At 40.4% G+C, this 10,658-nt stretch overlaps 1 protein-coding gene across 1 annotated transcript; it reads right to left on the bottom strand.

Annotated features, from left to right (window-relative positions):
• Positions 1-399: 399 nt before the first annotated feature.
• On the bottom strand, positions 400-7,711 carry LOC121039950 (beta-defensin 130B-like). The gene is made up of 2 exons (XM_040490399.1): positions 7,654-7,711; positions 400-672 (listed from the first exon to the last, which is right to left on the bottom strand). The coding sequence occupies exons 1-2, from the start codon at positions 7,709-7,711 to the stop codon at positions 491-493; spliced, it is 240 nt and encodes a 79-aa protein (XP_040346333.1). The 3' UTR covers positions 400-490.
• Between the last annotated feature and the right edge of the window lie 2,947 nt (positions 7,712-10,658).

Below are 10,658 nucleotides of genomic sequence, written 5' to 3'. Positions count from 1 at the left end.
ATTTATTAAACAAATAAAGCTTTGACTATCAGAAAGTAATGGTAATTATAATACAAACTATAACTTTTCACATATAGTTTCTCCTGAAATGTCAAAGAAATCTTTGTTGTCCCATATATTCTTTTTTTTAAATTTTTAAAAAATTAATTATTTGTTTTGAGAGAGAGAGGCAGTCACGAACCATGAGATCATGACCTGAGCTGAAGTCGGATGCTTAACTAACTGGCCCACCCAGGCGCCCCTATCTTTATCATTCTTAAGAAATGTTCTATAAATAGCTTTAGGGTATGAGATTCTTCTATCATGAAGTTTGGTCTTATAGCTCCTGAGAGGCTTGCATGTACATCGAGAAGAAGTTCCCCAGGAAGGAGTACATGTGGATTTAGGACATTTATTTCCAGTCAAGGGAGATAAACAAGCCAGGTTAAATAGGGAGCTACAAAACTCATCCCTGTGTTCTGGAGTTCGAAGGGCTTACAGTTTGTTCGCACTAAGGAGATTTTGCTTTGGGAGCCGGTGTTGCGTAGGGATAAAATATCCACCACTTTCTACAACACTTTTTCTCATCATTGCATTCACCAATGGTATCATCTGTGGAGGTGCACCCTCCGTCTCTGCACACCCCTTTCAGAAGAACACACTGTTTCTTCCCTGGGATCATGCCAGGCCTTGCTGCACAGAAAGAGATTGGATATCATTAAATCAGCATCAGATTAAACCACCATCAAATTATCGTGTTGCACATAAAGCAATACATTTACAGAGGACGGCTTGAGGATAGAAGAGATGATATTACCTATAGGAAAAGCCCAAGCCCTTCGGCAAAAGCGTAGTATCCTTTGGGGGGAGGAGGGCTTCGAGTGCAGGGCTATACATATCCTGGTGTGGGTAGGCTGATTTCTAGAAGCTTGAGAGAGTTGTCCTCGTAGGGGGCAGTGCATTTTGAGATGGATCCATTTGTTGGTGTCACCATGACTAGGGAGGCATCCTTGGTATTTAGTGGGTCAAGTACAAGGTAATTGGATTTCCCACCTCATGAATTGTCCTGCCCCAAATGCCAATAATATCTTCACTAAAAGTACGATTTCAGAGGAGGTATGCATCTCTCAATCTCCACATCTGTGCTGACCACCCCATCCAGGCTTACAACATCCCTGTCCTCTGGAATGTGTTCTCACCTCCAGCGCCTTTTATAGAGTTTACCAGTCCTACAGCATCCACCTTCCCTAATTCCCCCACTGCAGAGCTATGGAAGAAACACATTTTCTACGTTGCTCAGTGCCCCTTATCTGTAGATACGTGAAGAGAATTTCTCTCGAAAGCTGAAATGTATTTTTCCTTAAATATATGTTTTCCTAATTCATTTGGCCACTGAGAAGTATGTGACTAAGTACGTGCTTCAAGAGAGTAACTTCCTTTAGTCTTAGATCCTTCCTGTAGCCTTTCAGGCACAACTAGGGTTCCTTCTTTCCCCTGTGCACCTGGTGGATGTTACATAAAAGACACACCGTTCATGTTCATTAATAGTCACTAGTCCCTGAACCATCCTGTCAACCCACATGTTGTCTTTACCAACCTGTAACATATTAACCTTAACTGGCTCCTTTGCTGCCTCACTTCTACCTCTTAACTAAGAGTTTGACCTCCTTTTTGGTTTCTCCATTCTGAAGAAAGATAATAGCCAAATAAACCAACACAACTGAATTTTCAGAACCTGTGTGAGACAGGTGTACCTTTGCCACAGGATCCTGTCTGGTGCCAGCTCGTGACACATCCTGTCCTCAGGCTGGGGAGTTGGGCAAAATCTTGTAGTGCTGTGCCTGCTTTGCCAGTTCTGGAGGGTGAAGTGTCTGTCTTTCAGGGAGAGAACCTAAGTTCCCACCAGGTAGCTGTGCGAGGCACTGGCTTGGCTGCCTCATCTACACTGAGCAAAGGCTTGTGCTCAGCTGTGCATCGGTCCTATAGATGGCTACTAGTCTCTCCCACGATAAATTTATTCGTGTGCTTAATGTCACCTGTGGGGACATTTTCAGGTTTTCTAAAGAAGCTAAAGTCTAGAGTTCTTGGAATGGGGAAGGCCACAGTGAGAAGCAGTAGGGTAGTCTTGGCACCCATTATGCTGGAAAGTTCAACTTCCTGACATAGTGTGTGGTGTAGGGTAGTACCGGTCTCTCTTCTTGGCAGGTGCCTCTTGCTTGAATTGAAGGAATCAGAGCAATTCATCCTCCCAGTGATGTGCCCTCCACTAAATATGAAGCTTAATTTCAGAAAGTGTCATCTGAACAGGAAACCAAAGAGTTATAGTCTCCCTTCCAACAATGACTGACATACATTTGTTGCTAGGCACTACTTCAAGTCAAGAAGATAATAGTAAATTACCTGGTTCATAAAGAAGGGAATTTCTCCCTAGATATCGACACTTATTTTCACTTATTGGAACAATAGGGCAATAGAGGAGAATGATCTAGTAGATTTCAGAATTTACATGATATTAATATGTTCAGATGGTTATGTCACATGTAGTGGGAGAAGAGATACATGTTTAATAATTGCTGTTGAGTAAAGAAAATGTAGATATGGTGGTATTCATATGGTATCACAACATAAATTTCCATGGATGAAATGGGGAAAACTCAGAATTGCACTAAAAGAAAAGACCACAGAATGGCACGTACTTCTAACCTCAAAAAGGACATGATTTTCTCAGCATGAGAACACATTGAGTCATTAGCTGTTCTCTTTCTTCTGGTGATGGGGGACAGGGTTTCAATGGGGTGGGCTCTTCCTGTAACGTTATCCATTAAGAAATAGATGGGTAGTTTTCTTTTCTGTAGGTAAAATAGAGTTCAAGCTTTCTTCTGCTCCTGTCCAACGTGCTGGTTAAATATTATGTTATTCTCCAGAGTCAGTATAAGAAGAATTCTATAATTTTCTTAATTCTCAGGGGGCTAATGAATCAATTTAACAGTTATGCCATTCTAACCTCTTTATGTCCCTACTCTCAAGAATATGTGTGTGTGTATGTGTGTGTGTAATTTACATACATATATACAAAATACATATATATTCTTTTCTAGGATGTCATGGACTCTTTTTCAGGTCATATGAAGATATGCTCAAGCAGTGATTATTTAACATTCATTGGACTGTAGGTTGATAAACCCAACATTTTCTTGTTTGGATTATGTAGTTTCTTTGGAGAAATTTCCTTCATGAAGACAGTGACTTTTTTAATTTGATTTTTTTGGTAAATGCCATCAATAAAATTCTTCATGACCTCAGTACTCAATTCTCCTCAAAAGAAAATTTGTGAGTAAAAGTTATTTAGTATTCACTGAATTTCTAAGATTATGAGATCTATTTTAGACACCCAATAGATTCCAGATCCTCAAGAGTCACAGTGGGGATCAAAATTAGGATTTTGAAGAATGTGATATTATTAAACTGCTCAAACAGTTTGGCAATTAACCATCGGTACCAAGAGGCAACATCTAGCCGACTAACAAAGAAATTCCTTTTCTTTGACCAAAAGAGGGTTCTAGGCCTTATTTCATAATGTGGCTAAGAACAGCTCAACTGCAAAAGTAAAGTATCGTGACCTTCCCATGCAACTTCAGTATCCTGTATTCACAAGAGACCTGGCCATTTGAAAGTTACTCCCTCCTCTGCAGACTTATGGAATCTTTGTCTCATCTGTCCGCTTGGCATAAGTGATTTGGGAGACACAAGGAGAGGTGATCTGCAGGAAGAACATGTCCTGAAAGGCATACCTCTGAAGGATTCTTGTCATGTTTGTGGGGAGGCTGACTCTGCCCCCGACTCCACCCCCAACTCTGCCCCCAACTCCAAATACCCTCCTATCCTTCATCTTTTCTTTTTTCAAATTGTGGTAAGAACCCTAACGGCCTACCCTCTTAAATTTGTAAGTGCACAATGCAGTGTTGTTATGACAGGTGCAGTGGTGTACTGTTTGTCTCCAGAACTTATTCATCTTGTATCACTGAAACTTTGCACCCACTGAAAGCAACTCCATGCTTCTCCCTTCCCCTGGTTTCTGGCAACCACTGTTCTACTCTCTATTTCTAGAAGCTGGACTATTTTAGATACCTCATATAAGTGGAATCATGCAGTATTTGTCTTCTTTGCTTTATTTCCCTTAGCACGGTGTCCTCCAGGCTTATCACTGAGATTAGTGTTGAAGTAGGGTCTGTTGTGCGCCCTCTCAACCAGACCCACATCTATTATCATTGGCCCCGATGGTTTCTGTCTGTAAATTCTGAGTCCCTCACACCTTCAGTGATGCACTTTCCTCACCACTTTTGCTAGATTTGTCTTACACTTTAGAATTCTACCTTAAGGAGCGCAGATCTTGGTGCCTCGAGTAAGAACTTGCTTTGGGAAGACTCCAGAGGGGCCTTATTCAAATTAAAGATGGAGGCACAAAAGATGGAAGAATTTGGGACAGTACAAGTTCTCAAGTCCAAGGAAGATCATGACCTAGAGAATCCCCATAGAGCTAGAGTAGGCTTATTTACCATTAGATCACAGCAAGTGTAAGATGGAAAAGTTATGAATTTTGATTTCCTGATTCCTTATGATTGTTTTCTATACATTTTCTCTATTTTCACACAGTTGCTGGTGGTTTCTCAGGCTTAATTCATTGTGTTTACCTCAAAAGAGGATTCTCCCAAGATTAGAAAAGAGGGAAGCTGCTATTAACTCAAAACTCCTTCTGCAGTGGAACCAGGAAGAGAGACACTGAGGGCAGGACATTGAAATGGTGAAACAAAGGAAAAGTTTGTCAAGGGACTTTTCAGACTTGCAGGCTGCTGAGAACCCATAGATGAGCCCACTCTGGGTGCATAAATTGTGAACCCCCATGTGATTTAGATACCAGTAATTTCTGTTACCCATGTATAACATCTGATTGTCTCGCCTTCCTTGTTCTTAAAATGCCCTCCTACAAACTTAGTGTTTGTGCCAACTTTCACTTGCGCATAATTCCATGCAATGCCTGGCACATTTTCTAGTATAAACCAGTGCTCTCGTACAGAAGCCTTCTTGCAGTTCCTTGGGCACACTATGTGTTCTTCTACATCAGGGACATTGCACTGGCTTCTTTCTTTACCAGAGGTGTTGACTGCTTAACTAACACTTCTCTTTCTGCTTTGGGCATGCCTCAAGGAAGTCTCTGACATTGCAAACAAGACAATGACCACATGTTATAGGCACTTGTAATACTCTGTTCCTCTCTATTGTCCTTATTAATGTTTATAATTATATATTAATCTGTGTAATCATTTGACAGATATCTGTCTTTTATATCATGGGAAGACACTTTCCTTTGTTTCCCACTATATCCTGTATTTTTGAAATGCACAGTGTTTGTATAGTAAGAGGTGCTCAATAAATATTTGTTACCATTGAATGCAATAAGGTATCCTTTGACCCCACACATATTTTCACTCTCCTATTCCTTCTAACACCTGTTGCCTGCGGTCTATTTTTTTTGACTCTGTAGTATCTATGACTGCCTTGCTTTTGGATGTACTATTGTATTTGTGGGTCTCCAGTCTTGTCATTACTTTCTTACCTTCTCTAAATGTTAGGCCTAGATTTCCTAGAATCCTGTTTTCCCATAAGTTATTTCTTGCCTCTGGTCTAGGACAGGCTTTTTCTCAATTTGCTTCCCGCCCTTGCCATATCCCTTTTTCCACTAGAATGGAGGGTTTTGGCTAAACTCTACTTCAAGGAGATCTATCTCTCATTAACCTTTTTTAAAAAAAGATCCAGCTCATAACATAGGCTATGACTTTGGGAGGAGACAGTGATTTATGCTGAACTGAATTTGGCTCAGGTAGGGGAGAGCAAGCATGAGCAAAACCTGTTCACTTATCAACCACGCAGGCGTAATTCTCTGGTGCCAAATGCTTTCTGCTATCTGAGAACTTATAGCCATTTATCAAATTTTAAGGAACACAGATCAGGAAAATCTAAAGACTACCATTAATAGTCCAATAATAGTGCCACAACATTTATCCCATTTGACACGCCTACCTCAGACACTGAAGGAAAGAATTTGGAGGTAAGTAAAATAAGATGTTTCACAGACATTATGTCTTCCAAAAGAGGAAACATAGGAATCTCATTAGGCTCCTCAGTATTTAGTTAGGAGATTTTGAGGTAAAAAGCCTGACAGAAATCAGGGTTACTATTTTATAGGCTATCCAAACCTGTAGATTGATGGAAACAACACTGACCCAGGTTAAAGATGGTTCTAGGTGCCATGTTGCTACCGCCTGTGTGACCTCAGTAAAATCATATTCTTTATGTGGAAACAGATTCTGTTATCTGTAAAATTAAAGAATTAGCCATTAAATTGCCTTCTGATTTTAATCCATGATCACTGTGAGATTTTACATTAGATGTCACTACAAGTGTGTCTCCCTCAAGCTGTGTCGTCTTCTGAGAGAATTGAGAACCAAATGAGAGTTACATAAACTCCCTCATTTGGAGAGAGCTGTATGTCAGGTGAATCCCAACATATCCACAGAGTAGGTGAAGGTCAAACAAATGAGTATCGTTGATTATAAAGAATCTTAGAGATGAACCAACAAATAAAGAGAGTTATCCAAGACCTGATCTGTGTTCAATGACCACAGACATAATTTTGAGAGTTGTGGACATCCTGTCATTAACAGTAGGCAAAGGAATTTTATCAGTTCTTACAAGGATCTGGTTGAACCAGACTGAAGATGACCACATTCCCCCTTTTCCTTTGATTCTACATTTTAATATTCTAACTTCTGAATCATGGGTTCTAAGGATATAATTCATATTCTTAAAATGCTTTCTTCATATTTTGCCTTATGCTTAAAATTTTGCCATTGATGTTTTATTCCACTGTTTATGCTTTTTCCAAATTCCTCTGCTCCCTATTTTTGTTTTTTCTGTTTGTTTGTTTGTTTTTAATAACTTGGTGCAGTCCTTTTTTTTTGTGGAGCTCTGTCTTAGGGACCTAACTTCTCCAATAGACTCCACATCACTTCCATTCATTAACCAAGTTGAAACCAGTAGTCATTTGTACTCTCCTTTATGGAGATTGGGACCCTGGTAAAGGCTACTTGATGTGTTTGCTAAGGCTTAAGTCACATGTCATAGCTTCTCCTCCTCTGTCTTTATTTGAGCTGCACGTTCTTTTTTTTTTTTTTAATTTTTTTCCAACGTTTATTTATTTTTGGGACAGAGAGAGACAGAGCATGAGGGGGGAGGAGGAGGAGAGAGAGAGAGAGGGAGATACAGAATCGGAAGCAGGCTCCAGGCTCTGAGCCATCCGCCCAGAGCCTGACGCGGGGCTCGAACTCACGGACCGCGAGATCGTGACCTGGCTGAAGTCGGACGCTCAACCGACTGCGCCACCCAGGCGCCCCTTGAGCTGCACGTTCTAACCATGAACCTCTTGGATCCCATTTTCTGTTGATGGAAATCGTCATTCTACTTTGTAGTGTTGGCTTCATCAGTTCTAAAGGAGATGATCATGATGGGCTTCTGAATTCCTAAGGCTGTGCATTAGGGTCTGAGTTAAAATGGCCACAATATAATGGAGCATCCCAGTAGACCTCCTAAGATACCAACAGTTATTCGCCATCTTACCTTTTGGTATTATAGTCACAAAGAGGAGAAGAACAGAAAGAAGAGAATGGAGTCTCATGGCAGAATGCCCGGTAGAAAGGTGAATGATCAGGGATAGTGGAACACAGGGCCTTTTATTTACTTCTGGGGGACTAAGGTTCCTTGTGGTCAGTGAAGCTTAACAAGTAAGAAAATAAAATAGCTTCCGTTGGAATATTTCCAAACCCTGGAGTCTCTAAATTTGGTGACAAATTAACCTAATGGTAGGAAACCAGATGGTTAACCCTCTACTTTTTCTATGGGCTTTCAAACTCCCCAGAGGTCGGTGCCTCTGGCCAATTGTCTTTTGAAGGGGGCCAAAAGGAAGGTCACATGAGTATAAAGTCTTTATTACCAGAAGTAGTCTGACTTGCAAGGGAACTCGTCTACAGTACACTCTTTTCCACAATAAGGATAAGAGAATTGCCTAAGGATCATTTAAAAATAAAAAAGAAGGGGGTACTTGGGTGGCTCAGTTGGTTGAGCCTCTGACTCTTGACTTCAGCTCAGGTCATGATCTCATGGTTTGTGGGTTTAATTCCTGTGTTGGGCTCTGTGCTGACAGTGTGGAGCCTGCTTGGGATTCTCCTCTCTCTGCCCCTATTCTAGTCTCTCTCCCTCTCTTGCTTTCTCTCTCTGTCTCTCTCTCTGTCTCTCTCTGTCTCTCTCTCAAAATAGATTAATAAAAAGAAGAAGCTGTATTTTTAAGTTATTCCTGAAAGGAGAGACTAGTGTCACATATGTAAGATATTCTTAATAGTATCTGGAAGGTAAGTAGGCTTAGATCGCCCTGAAAACTAACATTTTCTCCTCTATTATTAATCCCTTGTACAACAGCTCCATGTGACAAGGATGGTGAGATCAGAAGAGTTAAAAATCAAACATAAAGATCACACTATTTCTTTGATAGCCATTTATTGTCAAAAGATTATATGTGTACAGTTTCCAGTGACCTCCTAACCTCTCATCCTGCCCCACCATATAGAAACAAAATACTGAAAATATGAGAACATGACTTTGGCTAAGAATCAAATGACCTAAAACCAAATCATCTAAAGCTAATTTACCTACCGATCAATGGCTTAATGATACATGTGTGTGAATTCACTTATGTTTTCATTTGTAAACTTTCATATGTGAGATCAGCTTTTTTGAGAAATATTTTATTTACTTTTATGTCTTCTATTTTGGCTACTTTTGATAATTTTCATGTTTGTTGTTAATGTGTTATTTATTTTTAATAATTGACATTTAACATGCCTCATTTGAAGATGTACAGTGAGTTGATTCAATGCATTTGTATGTTGCGATATGATTGCCACTATAGTGTTAGATAATACTTCCATCAGGTAACACAATTATCATCTTTCTTGTGGTGAGAACAGTTACTATCTAGTCTCTTAGTAACTTTGAAGTTCGTAATACAGTATAACTGACTATAATCACTAACCTGTGCTTTAAATCTCCAAAACATACTTACTAGTTGTTAAGTTTGTACCGTTAAATAACATCTCCTCACTTACCCCAGCCTTCAGCCCCTGGTAACCACCATTGTAGTCTCTGTTTTTATGAGTTCAGCTTATTCATTCATTCATTCATTCATTCATTTGTCATAGACTCTAAGTCTAAAGTTTTCTTTTGGCCAGTAAAAGAGCAGATGCAGGATTAAAGCAAAAGATGGGTAATGTCCGGGAAAAGACAAGAGCCCCGAATAAGGGTCCTTGCCCCATATTTATTCAGATCAGAAGGCTTACACATGTGATAGGTGTGTACAAAGAGATAAAGAAACTAAGAACATTAGTTTGGGGAAGTGAGGGAAAAGGGGGGTTTTGAAGATATACAGTGTTTGGGGTTTGGGTCAATATAAAACAAAATCTGGGCACCAGGCAGATGGGTAGGTGGTTGTTAACAGTAGACAGGAGGTGCCATGTCTGTTTAACTTAGCTAGCCTAGGGTATGAGACAGATAGGGGAATAACCTCAGGGTTAACAAGGCACCTTTTCTTTTGTTAACCATCTCTGCTCTGGGCTGCTTCGCTTGCAGCACAGGGTCCATAGTCCAATTCACCCATTTACCTAACCTGGCCCTATCCTCCTGTGAAAGGAGCTTTTCTGCCATAGTACTGAATTGAGGATGCTTCCACCCTGAACATCTAATCTTGTTTATTTCATATACCTATGTATTGGGCACCTTTGCTCCATTTCTATTTCAGGTCTTTGCCTCTCCCTATCTATTTTGGGGTGCCTTTGCATCTCCCTGTTCCTGGCACTTTTGTGCCTCCCTATTCTTGGGCTGTCTTTGCACCCCCTTATACTTGGAGTGCCAATCTGGTTTACCCAAACTCACGTGTGAGCATTTTATGACTTTGCATTTCTTTATGCCTTGTTAACCCATTGGTGGAAACCGAGGGTATTCCTAAGCTTATCCCCTTATTTATTTATTTATTTATTTATATTTTTTCATTTTTTTAATGTTGATTTATTTTTGAGAGAGAAAGAGACAGAGCATGAGCAGGGGAAGGGCAGAGAGAGAGGGAGACACAGAATCTGAAACAGGCTGCAGGCTCTGAGCTATCAGCACAGAGCCTGACATGGGGCTCGGACTCCCAGATCATGAGATTACTACCTGAGGTGAAAGTCAGATGCTTAACTGACTGAGCCACCCAGATGCCTCTCTCTCTTTTTTTTTTAATCTTTATTTATTTTTGAGAAAGAAAGAGAGAGAGAGAGAGTTCAAGCAGGGAAGAGGTAGCGAGAGTGGGAGACAGAGAATCCCAGGCAGGTTCCACCCTGCCAGTGCAGAGCCCGTCACAGAGCTCAATCTCATGAACCACGAGATTGTGCCCTGAGCCAAAACCAAGAATCAAAGACTCTACTAAGCCACCCAGTCACCCCACAAATGGCAGGGTTTTCATTTTTCTCATGACTGAATAATATTCCATGTATGTGTATTATACATACAATGTATATATGTCACATTTTCTTTAT

The sequence above is a fragment of the Herpailurus yagouaroundi genome, unplaced genomic scaffold, assembly GCF_014898765.1.
Source record: "Herpailurus yagouaroundi ecotype Mexico unplaced genomic scaffold, PumYag 181, whole genome shotgun sequence".
NCBI lineage: Eukaryota > Metazoa > Chordata > Mammalia > Carnivora > Felidae > Herpailurus > Herpailurus yagouaroundi.
This window is presented reverse-complemented; position numbering and strand designations above follow the sequence as displayed.